The sequence below is a fragment of the Ornithorhynchus anatinus genome, chromosome 5, assembly GCF_004115215.2.
Source record: "Ornithorhynchus anatinus isolate Pmale09 chromosome 5, mOrnAna1.pri.v4, whole genome shotgun sequence".
In the NCBI taxonomy this organism is placed as follows: domain Eukaryota; kingdom Metazoa; phylum Chordata; class Mammalia; order Monotremata; family Ornithorhynchidae; genus Ornithorhynchus; species Ornithorhynchus anatinus.
The window spans coordinates 18,202,458-18,220,874 of NC_041732.1; the positions used below are offsets into that span (position 1 = coordinate 18,202,458).

General features: G+C 49.0%; 1 protein-coding gene across 1 annotated transcript in view; it reads right to left on the reverse strand.

Moving 5' to 3' along the window:
* TRPM7 (transient receptor potential cation channel subfamily M member 7) overlaps nt 1-18,417 on the reverse strand; it is a 101,309-nt gene that overhangs the window by 49,677 nt on the left and 33,215 nt on the right. Inside the window, 7 exon segments of the mRNA XM_029065075.1 lie at nt 51-225; nt 2,739-2,910; nt 3,679-3,803; nt 5,106-5,319; nt 6,107-6,305; nt 7,537-7,575; nt 9,666-9,786. Of these exon segments, the coding sequence (XP_028920908.1) occupies nt 51-225; nt 2,739-2,910; nt 3,679-3,803; nt 5,106-5,319; nt 6,107-6,305; nt 7,537-7,575; nt 9,666-9,786 (1,045 nt within the window).

Sequence of the window (18,417 nt, forward strand, 5' to 3'; positions counted from 1 at the left end):
ATCAATCAAATGTGATTTTGACAAAAAAAAAAAAACCATATTCCGCTTACCCTCCTTCCTCTGTTTGTTTATGAATATATGCCAATATGTCGGCTGCTCGGCCTGTCCCTTCACATACCACCACTGGGACCGGGGGGCTTTCTTGAAGGTATTCCAAAACAGTGAGGATCACATTGGGGCCACCTTCAAATATGAGTGCCACAACAGGGACGCCCTGGCCAATTCCTAAAGAGGGGGGAAAAATGGACATCATCACAATTCGCCATAGATCAAGATTTCTGCCATTGTTTTTACGAGATGTTCTTCCCCTTGACTCTATTTACTGCCATTGCTCTTGTCTGTCCGTCTCCCCCGATTAGACTGTAAGCCCGTCAAACGGCAGGGACTGTCTCTATCTGTTGCCGACTTGTTCATCCCAAGCGCTTGGTACAGTGCTCTGCACATAGTAAGCGCTCAATAAATACTATTGAATGAATGAATGATTACTCCCAGTCAAGCAGCTGTGGTATCTGTTAGGCGCTTACGAGGTGCCAGGCACTGAACTAAGCACCAGGGGAAGTAGGTACACGCAGATCGTGTCGGACAAAGTCCCTGTTCCACACGGGGCTCACAGGCTTCATCCCCATTTTCCAGATGAAGGAAACGAGGCCCAGAGAAGGGAAGTGACTAGCCCAAGGCCACGCAGAAGACAAGTGGAAGAGCCGGGATTAGAACATCCGTCTGACTCCCGGGCCTGTGCTCCATCCGCTGGGCAACACTGCTTTTCATTGCTTCTTGCTGGAGAGTGTGGAATTTTCCAAGGGTTTAAGCTGGTGGATCCATCAATCGATGGTATTTATTGAATGTTTACTAGATACAGACCTCTGTCTGAAGAACTCAGGAGGGAACAGTAAAATGGGGTTGGTAAACCCCGGGACCTTACAGTCTAAAATGGGATTTGGAGAAGCAGTGTGGTCTGATGGATGGAGCCCGGGGCCTGGGAGTCGGAAGGACCTGAACTCTAATCCCGGCCCTGCCTCTCGTCCGCTATGTGACCCTGGGCAGGTCACTTCAATTTTCTGGGCCTCAGTTCCCTCATCTGAGAAGCAGCGTGGCTCAGTGGAAAGAGCCTGGGCTTCGGAGTCAGAGGTCATGGGTTCGACTCCCGGCTCTGCCACTTGTCAGCTGTGTGACTGTGGGCAAGTCACTTAACTTCTCTGTGCCTCAGTTACCTCATCTGTAAAATGGGGATTAACTGTGAGCCTCATGTGGGACGTCCTGATTACCGTGTATCTCCCCCAGCGCTTAGAACAGTGCTCTGCAGATAGTAAGCGCTTAACAAATACCAACATTATTATCATCTCTAAAATGGGCATGGAGACTGGGAGCCCCATGTGGGACAGAGACGGTGTCCAACTTGGTTAGCTTATATCTACGCCAGGGCTTAGTATGGTGCCCAGCACAGAGTAAGCCCTTAAAATGAAAAGACAAAAAAACTTGGAGGGTAAGAATAACTACAATTTAGAAATTGGCAAACCCTAGGTTTGAGTCAGGAAGAAGTACCACGTTACACCTGGATCCTGATTATACGTAACAGTCATTTGCTGAATAACCAAAGCCCGTGCCTGAGTCAACTACGCAAGCGGAACCTGCCGTAGAAGAGAGACTCATTTTCACAGGAATGAAGTGGGGTGGTTAATAATAATTATTACGGTACTTGTTATAATGCCAAGCACCATTATAAGCGCTAGGGTAGATAATAAGGTAAGCAGGTTGTCCCACGAGGGGCTCACGGGCTGAATCCCCATTTTAAAGATGAGGTCACTGAGGCCCAGAGAAGTCAAGTGACTTGCCCAAAGTCACAGAGCAGACAGGTGGCAGAGGCGGAACGAGAACCCACGACCTCTGACTCCCGAGCCTGGGCTCTTTCCACTGAGCCACGCCGCTGCACTAGTAATCCAACAAACCTCGGGAACGAGTCCTCGGAATCCGAGATGGCGAGCTGAAGCCCGGAGGCTTTCTGTGCCTAAGCAGTCACTGTGAGTAGCTCGATGAGGGGAAGGGGCCGGTCTGAGAACTCACACCCCTCTTCGCCCGCACTAAATTCCTAGTTACCTAGGTGGGTCAAATAATCAATTATTGAGCGCTGTGTGCAAGGTGCTGCGTTAAGGGCTCGGGAGAGTACGACAGAACGACGTAACGGACACGCTCCCTGCCCACAACGAGCTTCCGGTCTGGAAGGGAACGGGCACCGGGGTTGTCCACCCTCGGTTTATAGTAATCGGCAACCAGGTGGACATCCACAGATCCATCACCGCCATCCCGTAGCAGGCTACGCAGCTTCGGGTTTCTGGGAAAGACAAACTAAGAAACGTCGTCTCCGGAGAAGAGTCGAAGAGTAAGGGTACTAAAGAGTTGAGAAATTTAAGCCACGGGTGATGAACGGGTTTTAATTTTCCCTTTCTCACTGTTTTCCCAAATCCTGTCATTACTGTTATTATGGTATTTGTGAAGTGCTGATGATGTGTCAAGCGCTGTTCTAAGCTCTGGCACAGATACAAGTTAATAGGGGTGGAGAGTCCCTGTCCCTCATGGGGCTCAGAGTTTAAGGAGGAGGGGAGAACAGGCACTGAACCCCCATTTTACAGAGGAGCAAACCGAGGCACCGCCTTAACTGACTTGCCCAAGGTCGCCTGATCCCACTCCGTCCATAGCAGAGAACCAAAGCCGCAGAGGCAAACTCAAGTGCCCTCACATACTTGCATGAATTCGCTGTTGATTGATAGTTTTTTCCAGTTCTCTTCGCAGGCTCACTTCCGCCCCGTACTTTCCGACGGTTCCGTCATCCACCAGGATGAAATGGGAGTGGAGATTATTGAGGACATTCAATTTACTCAGGGGGTTCAACAGAGTTTGGTAAGGAGCAACCACCTGAACAAGACACCCAAAAGGAAACAGAGGCTAGTCTGCAAAGAAATTCCACATTCCACTCTGATCGCATATGCTAGGGATCCCACAACGTGATCGGTTTGGCTGGCTCTTACTGAAACCCCGAGACAAATTTCCCCCATCTTTTTAACGGTATTTATCACGCACTTACTACGTGCCAAGCACTGTACAAAGCCCTGAGGTAGGGACAAGGTTGTCGGGTTGGACGTGGTCCCGCACGGGGCTCGCGGTCTCAATCCCTGTTTTCCAGACGGGGGAACTGAGGCCCAGAGATGTGAAGTGACTTGCCCAAGGTCACGGGGCCGGAGTGAGAACCCAGGTCCTTCTGACGCCCAGGCCTGCGCTCTACCCATTAGGCCACACAAATCATCCAACTTGCCTGGACCGAAACTCTAAAATAAGGGTGCCCCTCGCAATCTCACCGGGATGTTGAGGGCAAAATGAGATCGCAGAAAAACGTTTTGAAAAAAATCTCAGAATCAGTACCCGGTGATTCATTAGAAATGCTGAGCTGCTTCTCCAAACTCCATAATTGGATTTCAGATCCCGTAGCTTCCTGGTCGGTACCTCTAAATGAATCACGAGAAGCCCTTACCCTACGTAAACACCGGATTTTGGTTTCTAACTACCGCATCAGTAACAGAGCTAGCTTTTCACTGAACCCTTGGTGGCTCGAGTTCTTTACGTTCCCAAAGGCGACAGTGAAATCTCAAAACCTCCAACGGTCGCAGGCCAAGGACTCATTCTTACATCTCTTCCGAGAAGATCGTTCCGGTTTTCGATAACTCCCCAGGGAGCTATTCCAATAGTGCAAATCTTTCGAGACGATCTGGAAGTATGTTCTTTGAGGGCGTCACCAACGTGTTTTGCCACACCTGTTGACATATCAAAATACTTCAGTGTTCATTTCAATCAGTCGTACCTGTTGAGCGCTTACTGTGTGCAGAGCACTGTACTCAGAGCTTGGGAGGGTACACTATAACAGTATGAGACTTGGTAGACGCATTCCCCACCCACAATGAGCTTACAGCCTAGGTGGGGACATTAACGGGCATTAATGGAATTCACGGTCCGTACGTGAGTGCTGTGGGGCTGGGGTGGGGGGTGAATAAAGGGAGCAAATCAGGGTGACGCAGAAGGGAGTGAGAGAAGAGGACGTGAGGACTTAGTCGGGGAAGGCCTCTTGGAGGAGATGGGCCTTCAATAAGGCTCTGAAGGGGGAGAGCGCAAGTGTCCGTCGGATACGAAGAGGGAGGGCGTTGCAGGCCAGAGCCAGGACGCGGGAGAGGGGGCGGCAATGAGGAAGCCGAGATCTAGATACGCCGAGTAGGTTGGCATGAGAGGAGCAAAGTGCACGGGCTGCGTTGGAGTAAGGGAGCAGTGAGGTAGGGTTGCAGGGACAAGGTGATCAAGTGCCCCGAAGCCTGCGGCGAGGAGCTTCCGTCTGAGGCGGAAACCACTTGATGAGCAACCATCTGAGGAGTGGGGAAACGTGGACTCAACGTTTTTGTAGAAAAACGATCCGGCCAGCAGAGGAAAATGTGAACTAGAGTGGGGAGAAACAGGAGGCAGGGAGGTCAATGAAGAGGCTGATAGAGTAATCACGGCGGGAAAGCAGAAGTGCTTGGATTAACGTGGTGTAGTCTGGATGGAGAGGAAAGGGCAGTCGTTAGTGATGTTGTGAAGGTTGAAGTTGGGGGAGATCACAATACGACAGTTAGCCAGATACGTTCCCCACCTACGAAGAGCTTCTAGTCTATACGTACACCTGTACGCCTGTGCTCCCATCGGCCTAGTTGCATTTTGGGAGCCACCCAACCCAGTTTTCCTTCGATGTTCAATAATCCAAAATGGCCTTCCAAACTATAGAAATTGAGGCCGAGTGGCTTTCTACGGGCCACCTTCTTGAAGGTTGCGCACGCCATCAAAGGGAACGTTCCCAGACTTGTACCGCAACCGGATTCGCTTGCAGATTCCAATTCTGCTACCGTGAATTTCAACCAAAGGAGGTTGTTTAAACAGACTGGGAGCTCGCTGTGGGTGGGGAATGTGCCTGTTGTACTGTTGTGCTGTCCTCTCCCAAGCGCTCACTACAGTGCTCTGCACGCAGTAAGCCCTCGATAAATACGATGGACTGATCGACCGCACCTTTAGAGGATGCAAAATCGCCACGTTACCTGTGTTCACTCCTCCAGTTACAATCCAGGCACCTGTGGTGACTGCAGCTTTGATGAGCCCCTTGCCAAGTAGCTGCTTAATGCGAGGGTGAAGTTCAAATTTCTGCATCCCCCCGTGTACGGAGATGACGAGCTTGGGCAATTCCATCTGCCATTCCTTCAGCATAAGTTGCAAGATGGCTTCCGGTTTGGTGTCGTACGATAACCTCACGTACTGGAGAGGAAAGAAGGGGGAGGTTGGGGGGAAAAGGCAATATTACATCGTCCGAACACAGCAATCGTCATTTGAAAAACGGTTTGACGGAGCGGCCAAAAAACGACTTTCAAAACCAACTAGCCGGAAGAAATAATGATTTGAGTCACATCACGCATCAGGGAAATTAGCTTCCTTATGAAGCCAATATTAGTTTAGAAAATCTAACTTTTTTTAAAAATGGTATTTCATTCATTCGTCCATTCAACCGTATTTATTGAGTGCTTACTGTGTGCAGAGCACTGTACTAAGGACTTGTAAATTACAATTCGGTAACAGATAGAGACAATCCCTACCCAACAACGGACTCACAGTCTAGAAGGGGGGAGACAGACAACAAAACAAGTAGACAAAATATTTGTTAAGCGCTTAATATGTGCCAATCACTGTTCTAAGCGCTGAGGGAGATACAAGGTGATCAGGGTGTCCCACACGGGGAGCACAGTCGTAATCCCCATTTTACCGATGAGGAAACGGAGGCACGGAGAAGTTAAGGGACTTGCCCAAAGTCACACAGCTGCTAAGTGGCGGAGCCGGGATTAGAGCCCAAGACCTTCTGTCTCTCAGTCCAGTGCTCCATCCACTACATCGTGCACGTGTACGTTTCCTTTTCAACAACACGATGAGGTTTGGGCAGGAAAAGCGCTTCAGAGAGTCGCCGAAGACAAACTCCGAATTGGGCCGGATTCTCGGGTCTTTTCCCTCTCGATCAAGAGGGGGACGGGAGAGGGAACGTTCAACAGAATACCTTGGCTCTGTAGGAATGCGAACCGCCTTGGAAATTGATGACACCGTAAGCGTCGGTTGAGCTCTGTTCTGTGTGCTTTTCCACGGACCATTCTTCGACTTCCTGGTTTAAGTGTTCACCCAATTTCACCTCGGAGTATTTCGTGGCTACACTTGCAGTAAAGCAAGCGTGCTGCCTGACCAGGCGACCGCAAAAGCACCTGAAGAAGACGGTCACCGTCAGCGTGTTGGGCGCTCATGAGATAAGTACGGGTGACTACAGTAAGAAGCGACCCGTTAGATGAATGATCTCTCCACCCTTCTCCCCTCCCTCCCCCATCCTCTCCCCTCCTTCCCTTCCTCTCTCTCCCCCTCACCACCCCTCCACCTCTTTCTCTCCTTCCTTCTCCCCTGACCCCCCAAACCCAAAAGGGTGAGCATGACTGGGCTTCTCCAAGCAAGGGACTGTGTCAGCAGGCATCAGAATATCTGCTGTCCTCCTTGTGCGTGGGCCCCCGTCTGTCTGTCTGAAGTGGGGGAGGGAGGGGCCGATAACAGCGGCTATTCATTGAGCGCTCTGCGCCAACCACTATACTGAGTGCTGGGACAGACACAAGATCATCCGGTTAGACATGGTCCCTGGTCTAAGTAGGAGGGACAGCGGGTATTGAACAGGCCAAGAGCCTGCCCGACACGTCTACGTGTCTGTGTTGGCCGGCCAGTCTCCATACCCGGGTCCACTCGCCGACGCCTAAGTAGCCGACCGGTTCGGAAGGCGGCGGGACCCGTGGCGCGCCGAGCTTAGAGTTTTTGCTTCTCGCCCAGTTTGGATGCCCACCCCCGCGGGTTGGCAACGCATAAATCGCTGCTTTTTGTTTTAAAGAACCAACTTTGGCAGCCCGTTCCAATTCAACTGATGTCACCCGGTTTTCAATATGTGCGTAACTAGGACCGAGGCCCTCGGGAAGCTTGGGGTTCAGGGTGTCTGCCCTGCCCCTACAAGTTCCCTCGCACCGAACCTGTTGGAAGGAGAATCACTGGCAAATCAAATTAGCCCTGTCCCGGAAACCCTCACTACGACTCCCAGAAAAACATGCCCTCCCCACCCCCCGCCAATTCTGACAACGGCAAATTCCTGCCAGTGGAAGCTTCTCTTCTCCTCAAGGGACAAGAGTGCTCTTTAGAGCAGAAATTCTGATTATTAGCGCTCTGGGGTTTATAGAGAATCAGATGAATTAGCGCACGATAAAAGTTACACTATTACAGCTACTGGGACCATTTAACGCAAATGCTAAGTGCAAAAAAAAAAAAAAAAAACCCACCATTAAACGGGAGTCATGTTAGGTTTTTAATTGAGGTTTTTTTTTTTTGGATTGTGATAATGCACTCTCCTCCCAGAGTTCTTTATCCCAAAGGGTCACGGTTGGTCAATTAGAAAATAGGCTAGTTTACCGGACAAGTTGCTGACAAATCTGACATCCTGGAAGGCATCTGTGAAAACAAACAGAATCCGTTGGGAAAAAAAGCCCTCAAACTTACCATACCGCACAGAACCCTCCGGCTTCCCAGAGAAGGTCTTCTTGCCTCGTTTTCCCTAGGATATTCTGAACTGTCATCGTATTTACTACAGGACACGGGGCCGGAGTTGCATGGGGCAAAGGTGAAGTCGATGAGTACATGCTGACTTGCACGTGCTTAACATTACCTTTGCCCGATGCAATTCTCTAGCCCTAAACTTCCACACCAGGCAATATATTTTATAGAGAGCTCTGAAGAAGGTATTGAACACCAAACTCTCCAGGTGTGCTAAGTCACGCACGAGACAGTTGCTCATCTCGCAGATTCAATCGGCCAAGCCGTGGTGTTTATTGAACGCTGAGTGGGTGCAGGGCCTGGCGCTCGGTGCCTGGGCGGCTACCCTGTCATAGAGTCGGTGGACGTGATTCCAGCCCAGAAGGAGCTTACTGTCCACAGGGGGAGGTGGACATTAAAATAAATTTCAGGGAAAGATAACAGTAGAGTAGATGCTACCCCCTTCTAGACTTCCCCCCTTCAAAAGCCTACTGAAGGCTCACCTCCTCCAGGAGACCTTCCCAGACTAAGCCCCCCTTTTCCTCAGCTCCCCCTCCCCGCCAAACCTTGCCCCGACTCGCTCTTTACTCTACCTCCCTTCCCCGCCCCACAGCACTCGTGTATTTATATATACACATACCTATAATTCTATTTATTTATATTGATGCTTGTTTTACTTGTTCTGATGTGTATATATGTAAAATTCTATTTGTCTTTATTGATGCCTGCTTACTTTAGATGTCTTCCTCTCCCCTTCTAGACTGTAAGCCTGTTGTGGGCAGGGACTGTCTCTTTGTTGCCGAATTGTACATTCCAAGCGCTAAGTACAGTGCTCTGCACACAGTAAGCGCTCAACAAATACGAATGAATGAATGTACTGTAAGCTCACTGTAGGCTGGGCATATGTCTACCAACTCTGTTTCTATTATCCTTCCCCAAGTGCTTACTGCAGGGCTCTGCACACGATAAGAGCTCAATAAATACCACTGATTGATTGGAAAAGGAAAGGGGGGCATATGAAATACGAAAGACCTGGGCCTCACCTACGAGGCTCTCTCTTTATAGAGGGGAAGGATGGGCTACATGGTGAGGGGGCTTTAATGACCGGTTGGTTATAATATCCTGCTTTCTGGTTTTGTGTGTGTTTTTTATGATTTTGTTTTGTTTTGTTATTAAGACGACATGTTTGAACCCAAAATTCCAAGCCCCGGCCTGAGCTGCCATGTGTGGAGCTGGATCCTGCTGGCCACCAGCCTTTTTGGCCTGGGGGGTGGTAGGGGTGAAAGACAGGTTGTGAGAAGGCCCATCCAGAGGCGTGAAGATGGGGTGCAAGGAATCCCATATTCACGCTCTCCCTCCGAGCAGTTTTCCATTCAGTCAGGAACGGACTTCTGGGCTGGAAGGACTGGGGATCTGGCCAAAGGGGGTATGGGTAACGGTCTTAGGGTCTAACTTGCCTGTCTGTCATCCTCTGTAGCTTGTTTTCACGGCACACGCCAGTGAGAACAGGGAAGCTGGAATTTTGATAAAATCCACCCCTTCCTCAACCCCACAGCACTTACATCCATATCCAAAATTAATTTATTTCTATTAATGTCTCTCTCTCCCTCCAGACTGTGCGCTAATTCCATTTTACTGTACTCTCCCAAGCGCTTAGCACAGTGCTGTGCACTCAGAGTAAGCGCTCAATAAATAGCATCGATCGATTCAGAGAACCACTCCAACTATGCAAAAGTCTGTACCCTACCTCCCACTTTCCACAATGATGGAAAATAATTCACAGTACTTAAATATCAGTTCTACTTACTGAGTGCTTACTGTGTGCAGAACACTGTACTAAGCACCTTGGAGAGTACAATATGAAAATAAAACAGACGAGCCTGCCTGTCGCAACCTGCTTACAGTCTAGACTATCCAGTTTCCTGACGTATATTAGACTAGGGACCTTCATAAATCCTAAGAGTTAGAAGTTCTTAGATATTCCCAGAAGAAAGCCATAGCCTGCTTACCTGTGAGGGTCCTTTGAGCTTGGAATAATATATACACATTCCCTCTTGGTGAAAGTATTTTCTATCCAGGATTTCTGGGACTAAAGGGGGGCGAAAAAGAGAAAAGAAGATTTCAGTATTCCTAGGAATCAGAATATAAGAACATTTGATAAGTTTTTCGAAAGGACAAATGAAATTACTTCTGTTTTTTACAGGATGCTAGTTCTAGGAGAAAATCTCTAGGGGAAAAAAAATAAAGCCAGCCGCCTGGGATAAAACTGACGACGGCATATTATATAGTGGGCTTTCTTCCCTGGCTCCCAGTATTCTTCCCATTATTTACTAAACTTCCTCACAGCACTAGAGTACACATTAGGAAAATGGACCAAGAACACACCCTCAGGGGACATAGTTTGAAAAGGAGATTCGACCCGATTAGAACAGTGCCAGGCACATAATGAGAGCTTATCAAATTAAAAAAAAATACAGGGCAGCAAGAAGCAAGTTTCGCATGTACATAATGTGGAATTAATGTCAGTCACACGTTGGTATTGGAAGACACACCCACATCCTGCGATCCAATCTCACCATCAGCAGCCAATCTCACCATCAGCAGCGTCATCTCTGACCCCCAAAGGACAGATACAAACAAATCTAGATATAGACTGATAATGGAACCGTTATGCCAGGAAAATGTTTCTGCTGCAGCGGGGAAAGGCTGAAGGCTGGGAGACCAACGCTAAGGCTCTAAGCGGTCCACCCGACACGTGACGAGAGCCTGAACGAGAGATTTAGGGGGAGGAAAAGGGAGACAAAACCCTGCAGCAGAGAAAGGGGTTCTATCAGTCTGTCGGTTGTATTTACTGAGCACAGATTGAATGCAGAACACTGTACTGAGCGCTTGGGAGAGAACGAGATAAAAGAGTTGGTTGACATTCCCTGGCCATAACAAGTTTACAGTCTAGAGGGGGAGGCAGATATTAATAAGGCTCAATAAATGACAGATATGGATGTAAGCGCCGTGGGGCCGGGAAAGGGGATGAATAAAGGGAGCGAGGCAGGGTGATGCAGAAGGGGGTGGAAGAAAAGGAAAAGAGGGCTTAGTCAAGGAAGGCCTCTTGGAGATGGACCTTCCCTAAGGCTTTAAAAGGGGGAAGAGTCACTTGTCTGTTGGATATGAGGAGGGAGGGCGTTCCAAGCCAGAGGAAGGATGTGGGCGAGAGGTGGGCGGTGAGATAGACGAGATGGAGGCACAGTGAGCAGGCTGGCATTAGAGGAGCGAACTGTGAGGGCTGGGTTGTAGTGAAATGAGGTAGGAGGGGGGTAAGGTGACTGAGTACTTTAAAATCAATGGTGAGAAGTTTCTGTTTGCTACAGAGGTGGATGGGCAACCACACTGGAGATTCCTGAGGAGTGGGGGAACACGAACTGCACAGTTTTGCCGAAAAATGATCCGGGTAGCAGACTGAAGTATGAACTGGAACAGGGAGAGACAGGAAGCTGGGAGGTCAGCAAAGGAGGCTGATACAGTAATCAAAGCAGTAGAGGATAAGTGCCCGATTAATGTGCTATCAGTCCTCTCCCCCAAGCGCTCAGTACAGTACTCTGCACACAGTAAGTGCTCAATAAATACCACTGACCGATTGGTTGATTGGACCCAACACTGCCACTTATTTAAAATTTCCCCATTTGCAAGTTTCCTTTCTTCCTCTTCTTCCTCATCGCTGGATCTGTATCCTTTGGGCATCTGGCAGTCACCCCACCCTCAGCCTCACAGCACTCAAGTACACGTCTATAATTTATGTATTGATGCTCACGTCCGCCTCCCCTTCTGGACTGGAAGCTCGTTGTGGGCACCAACTTCTGTTGTACTGAACCTCCCCCCGCCCCCGGTCCCCCGTCCCCCGTCCCCCCACTTAGTATGGTGGCCTGCACACAGAAAGTGCTCAATAAATACCACTGACTGATAGGTCGCTCAGTTGAGTGACTTCTCTACTGTTCCCATCAAAGCTCCTTCTTTTCCACTTCAAACAAATGGCGTTTAAGGATCTGCGTTGAGAGCACCTGGGAGATTACAATGGAATTAGAAGATATGATCCCTGCCCTCGGGAAATTTATAATCTAGCAGGGGAGAAAGATGCTAAAATAAGACCCAAGGAAAAGAGGATAAGAATGCTTGATAAGGTTGGTATTTGTCAAGCACTTCCTATGTGCCAAGCACCGTTCCAAGTGCTGGGGTAGATACAAGGTAATCAGGTTGTCCACATAGGACTCACAGTCTTCAACCCCATTTTACAGATGAAGTCACTGAGGCACAGAGAAGTGAAGTGACTCGTCCAAGGTCACACAGCCGACAAGTGGCGGAACCGGGATTGGAACCCATGACCCCTGAGTAATGCAGGATGAAAGAAGATGTGCATTTGAGTAATTCCGTGTCCGCACGTATGGAGTTGGGGCAGAACTGCTGACGTGGTAACTGTGGGGAAGGGGGAGATAAAATCTGAAGAGAAGAGATTTGAATCTGAGACAGCCGCCTGAAAGAGATGGGATTTCAGAAGGATTCTGAACATGGGAGAGCTGTGGTCTGAAGGACAGGAGCAAGAGAGGAGAGAGTGAGTCCCAAGTGAGGACCTCACCTTGAGAGGAACAGAGGGTGCAAACTGGGATGGAGTGGGAGAAAACTGCTTAAGTGGAAGGGAGTGAGCTGGTTGAGTGCAAGGCAGAGTGGATAGAGCACGGGGCTGGAAGTCAGAAGGCTGTGGGTTCTAATCCCGGGTCCGCCACTTGTCTGTTGTGGGCCCTTGGGCTAGTCGCCTCACTTCTCCGGGCCTCAGTTCCCACATCTGTAAAATGGGGATTGAGACTGCGAGCCCCACGTGGGACAGCGATCGTGTCCAACCAGACACGCTTGTATCCACCCTGGCGCGCAGTACATAGTAAGCGCATAAATACCACAATTATTATTATTCCAGTAAACAGAAGCTGCTCGGTGTGGACAAGAAGTGGGGGTTTTTGAGGCGGCAAGACTTGCACGGAAAGACATTTCAGGCATACGATCCAGGCAGCAGAGTGAAGAAGGGAGTAATAATGATTGTGGCACTTAAGGGCTTAATATGTGCCAGGCACTGTGTTAGGTGCTAGGATAGACACAGGATAATCACAGTGGACAGTCCCCGTCTCACCTGGGGCTCACCAAAGAGAATGGTTATTTAATCCTCATTTTACAGGTGAAGAATGTGCCTAATTCTGGTGTATTGTACTCTCCCAGTGGTCTGTACGCGGCAAGCACTCAATAAATACCACCGACGATGAAGAAAAAACCGAGGCCCAGAGAAGTGAAATAACTTGTCCAAGGACACACAGCAGGCAGATAGCAGAACCAGGACTAGAAGTCAGGTCTCCTAACTCCCAGACCCATGCTCTGAGGGGATAGAGGGGAGCCCATCACTCCGACTCCCTCCCTCTGTTCTACCCCTCTCCCTGTCCCACAGCACTTGCGTATATAAGTATATACAAGAAAAGCAGCGTGGCTCAGTGGCAAGAGCCAGGGCTTGGGAGTCAGAGCTCATGAGTTCGAATCCCGGCTCCACCACTTGTCAGCTGGGTGACTGTGGGCAAGTCACTTCACTTCTCTGTGCCTCAGTTACCTCATCTGTAAAATGGGGATCAACTGTGAGCTTCACGTGGGACAATGTGATTACCCTGTATCTCCCCCAGCGCTTAGAACAGTGCTCGGCACATAGTAAGCGCTTAACAAATACCAACATTATTATTATGTACATATTTATCATTCTATTTATTTTATTAATGTGTATAGATCTATAATTCTATTCATTTATATTGATGCTGGTCTACTTGTTTTGTTGTCTGTCCCCCCTTCTAGACTGTGAGCCCATTGTTGGGTAGGGATTCTCTCTTGCTCAATTGTACTTTCCAAGTGCTTAGTACAGTGCTCTGCACCTAGTAAGCGCTCAATAAATACGAATGAATGAATGGGGGGGGGGAAGAGAGGAGAGAAAGGGAAAGAGAGAGGGCCCTTGGAATAGAGGCTGGAAGGATAAAGTGAGGAGGAGGAGCAAGTAGAAGGATTGAAGCTGACTTGGAAGAGGAACCAAGATCAGATAGCACCAGTGAAACAAGGCCATTAGAGGGTGATTAGGACGGGGGATTGATCGACCAGAAAGAATGATAAGGTGAGGCCAAGATAAGAGGTGGAGGAGGAGTTCACATTTGATTACATTTGATTACTGTAGCGAGCAGAGTTTCAGGTGAGAGTGGAGGAGAAGTGAAATAACCTTAGGAGGTGGAGAAAGTTACAAGAAAGAAAAGAGGGGCAGGCATGCTCAAGGAATTGGGTAAAAATGAGAGGACCTGGGGGATTTTGGAAAGGCAGCGGGGTCAAGAGTGGTGTTCTGAGATGAGAGGAGCCATCGACAAGTGTCCCCCACGGGGATCACAGTCTTAATCCCCATTTTGCTGATGAGGCAACTGAGGCCCAAAGGAGTGACTTGCCCCGAAGCACACTGCAGACAGGTGGAGAAGACGGCCTTAGAACCCAGGTCCCTCTGACTATCTATAGGCTTGACCCAGGGTAAGCGCTTTAAACACCACAGAAATTACGGTCAGATTTCAAGCCACTATACCTGAGTAAACCCCAAAAGCTACCTACTCTTTAGTAGTAATTTTCAAATTATAAGACCTTCATTCCTCCAGCACAAGTAGTAATAAAGCACCTCCTATTTATAGAAAAGTAGATTTTCCTTTTAAATGCTGCTTAGAAGCAGGAATTACTCAAAGATAGAGTCACAGGGTAAAAGCAGTATTCGGCTAGCAGGGACTGTCTGGGCTTTTTAAAATACTCCAATAAACAATTTAAATGACTGACTTCATTTACCCTAAAGGGTTATTTAAAATTACCCACCAAAGGTCAAAATGTCAGGATTTGAGCATTTTAACCATTTTCCCTCCTAACAGTGCTTGCTGAGAGCCCTCGGAGTGTAAATCACCATTCACAGAAAGCCCTAATTTGGCTGCAGATTAACTGTAACAATCCTAAAGACTGTGTTCTTCCTCAACTGTTCTGCATTCTTGGAGCAGTGTGTAGTTAAATTTAAGTACAGTAAGAAACTTCTATCACAACTGAAGGGACCAATTTTGGAGACCTTATGAGAGGAAAGCACCCTGGCCTAGTGGAATGAGAACGGGCCTGAGAGTCAGAGGACCTGGGTTCTAATCCCTCCTCTGCTACTTGTCTGCTGTGTGACCTTGGGCGAGTTACTCTTCTTCCCTGTGCCTCGGTGTCCTCATCTGTAAAACGGGGATTAAGACGGGGAGCCCCAGGCGGGACGTGGACTGTGACCAACCTGATTGGCCTGTACCTTGGGTCTGCTGATTTGGTTGGCTTGTACTCTCCCATGCGCTTAGTATGGTGCTCTGCACATAGTAAGCGCTCAAAGAATACGGCTGCTTGATCTAACCTAGTGTTTGGTACAGTGGCTGACACTTAGTAAGCACTCAACACCAGCAAAAAAAAAACAAAAAAACAAACTGGGACAGACGGGCCTGCTAATGCGAAATGTCACCCATCCTCCAAGCCTCCACTCCTTCCTTTTACAAGAAGGAAATTCCCGAACCCTTCTCCTTGCACTCCAAGGGGGAAAAAAAAGGCACATCCACGTCCTGATGTACACAAACCCACGCCTCCAAGACTCTAACCCCTCTGAACAAATTCCAGCCTCTCCCGTTACAACTGCCGAGGTGACTGGATTCCTGGCTTGCTCTGCCTCCGCTCTCACTGAGTGCTACCCGTGGGGCATGTGCACACGTGTGCGTACATACATCTACACACAAACACACATACGAATCCTACTGAACAAATTCCAATCTCTCTTGATACAGCTGCCAATGTGACATGACTCCCGGCCCGCTCTGCCTCAGCTCCCACCGAAAGCTTAGCCGAGTGGTACGGGCTTGCATGCGTACGCACATACACGTGTATACAGACACAGGCACACCACCTTGGGCCCTGGGGAGTTTGCAATAATAATTATAGCATTTACTCAGCACTTGCTAAGTGACAAGCACTGTTCTGAGCACTGGGGTAGATACAAGCTAATCAGGTCAGATAGAATCCTTATCTCACCTGGGGCTCACGGTCTAAGTAGGACAGAGGACAAGAAGCCCAGTGGCTAGAGCGTGGGCCTGAGAGTCCGAAGACCTGGGTGCTAATCCGGCCTCTGACATCTGTCTGCTATGTGACCCGGGGCAAGCTGCTTCACTTTTCTGGGCCTCGGTTCCCTCAGCTGTAAAATGGGGGGTAAGGCTGTGAGCGCCACGTGGAACATGGACGGTGTCCAACCTGATTAACTTGTATCTACTCCAGCACATACGACAGTGCCTGGCACACAGTAAGCACTTAACAGACTCCATGAAATAAAGAGAACAAGTATTGAATGCCCACTTTAAAGAAGAGAGAACTGAGGCCCGGAGAAGTGAAGTGACCGACCCAAGGTCGCACAGTAGAGACAGGGCGAAGCTGGGATTAGAGCCAGGTCTTCCGACTTCCGGGCCCATGCTCTTTCCATTGGGTCACGCGTTCATCTTCCAACTGCCGCTCATTCAACCCTCCAGCCTCCCACCACCCGCTGAGAAGCAGCGTGGCCTAGTGGCTACAGCCCAGGCCCGGAAGTCGGAAGGGTACGGGTGCTAATTCCTGGCTCCGCCACATGTCTACTGCGCGGCCTTGAGCCAGTCACTTCACATCTCTGGGCCTCAGTTCCCTTCTCTGTAAAACGGGAACTAAGACTCTGAGCCCCATGTGGGACAGGAACTATGGTTAACCTGATTGCTTTCTACAGAGCCTGCCACCTGGTAAACGCCTAACAAATCCCCCAATCATCACTACTATTATTATTAATACCTCCGGCCCTCCGTTCACACCGCTCTTCTGGCCCGGAACTCCCTCCTCCACACCAGATCACAGTCCTTCTCCAACTTCAAAGCCCTATCAAAATTCCACCTCCTCCAGGAAGTCTTCCCTAATAAATTCACCTCACTCCCATCTACTTATCCCAACAATCCCCTTAGCCCTTGGGTGTTTCATTCCTCTCGTTCCATCTTAACATATTTAACCTTCTTCCTAGTTCATCCTTATATTTCCTCCTGTGCCCACTGTTTGAAGATATGGCTTTCCTATCTCCCTACATTTGACTGTAAGCTCCCAGAGAGTATTTGTTAAGCGCTTACTGTGCGCCAGTCGCTACCAAGCACTCCACAGTGATCGATTAATGCTTGGGACACGAAAAACTTCAGTGATCCATTCACCCCCCCAAAGACACACGGCTTTGTGTCTCCCCGCTCCCTTCCCTCACCCCCCCGTGAGGGAACCGGAGTCAGGTCGATAAACGTTCCCAGAAGCAAAAAGTCCAACATCACCACGTCGGATAGTAATGGTGCTTATTAGGCGCTTACTATGTGTACTAAGCGCTGGGATGGCACCATCCCTTCCTCTCTTCACCTCTGGTCAAGGAGAAAGCTTATCTAAGGCACATACACGTGTGCGCAAGTAGGCGATGCATGGCAGAGCTCTGAGTGAAAAGGAGACAGGGAGGGGTGGGAGGAGACACAGAATCCTGGGCCGTTCTCTGGGAGTCAAATCCGATAGGTTTGGCCAATTTATCTTGTGGGATTGAAGGGCTGCTAAGATGCACTTTTCCAATGAAGAAACTTGGCCTTGTGTATCCCTATCAAGTTAAAGCTCACTGCCCACCTGCCTGATCTGCAGTTGACCAAATAAAACAGTGTCCCAGGGAGTCAACACCAAGAAAAGTCAGGAGGCCCTAATAATAATAATAATAATGGGACTTGTTAAGTTCTTCCTATGTACCAAGCAAGGTTCTGAATGCTGGAGCAGCTACAAGTTAATCAGGTTGGACACAATCCCTGTCCCTCATGGGACTCACGCTCTTAATCCCCATTTTACAGATGAGGTCACTGAGGCCCAGAGAAGCAAAGAGACTTCATTCATTCATTCAATAGTATTTACTGAGCGCTTACTATGTGCAGAGCACTGTACTAAGCGCTTGGAATGTACAAGTCGGCCAGGGTCACACAACAGACAAGCAGCTGAGCCGATATTTGAACCCAAGTCCTTCTGATTCTAACCACTACGCCCCGCTGCTAAAATATACAGGTCCAAGAAGGGTCACCACCACACCCTCGATCCTCTAACAAGCCCCCCCCCCCCCACTCTTAACTCTGCCACCTCCCCAGAGAGGGCCCGGTTTGCCTGCTCCTTGGCATCAGAGAGGATCCTAGAGGAGGCGAGGGAAGGGGTCGGGCTCTGCAAAACGAAAAACGACTTGGCTACTTCGGAGAGTCCGTGGCCGCAGCTCCTTCCCCCACACCACCGCCATCCCCTGCAAGTCCCAGCGGAAAATCGCTTCTCCACAGAATAGAGCGAATTCAGGAACTTCCCACTCTAATATGTATCTGCTTCAAATTCAAGATTCAGTGGATTTATGCAGGCAATGCCGCTTCACATTCAATTAAAATACAAATCCCTCTTTAGGTCACGTTATTGCTCCCCAAGCTGTCCCCTGCTTCTTAGGTAAACTGCCCAAGACGAAACCAGATCATGTTTTGGACTCCAACGCTATATAAATGTATAATCAATGCAAAGCCTCACATTGTGGAAAAAGAAACCCAAAAAAACAGGAGTAAGCCATATCGCAGATAACCTGATAAACGCTTCAGTTAAAGGTCACTGATAACG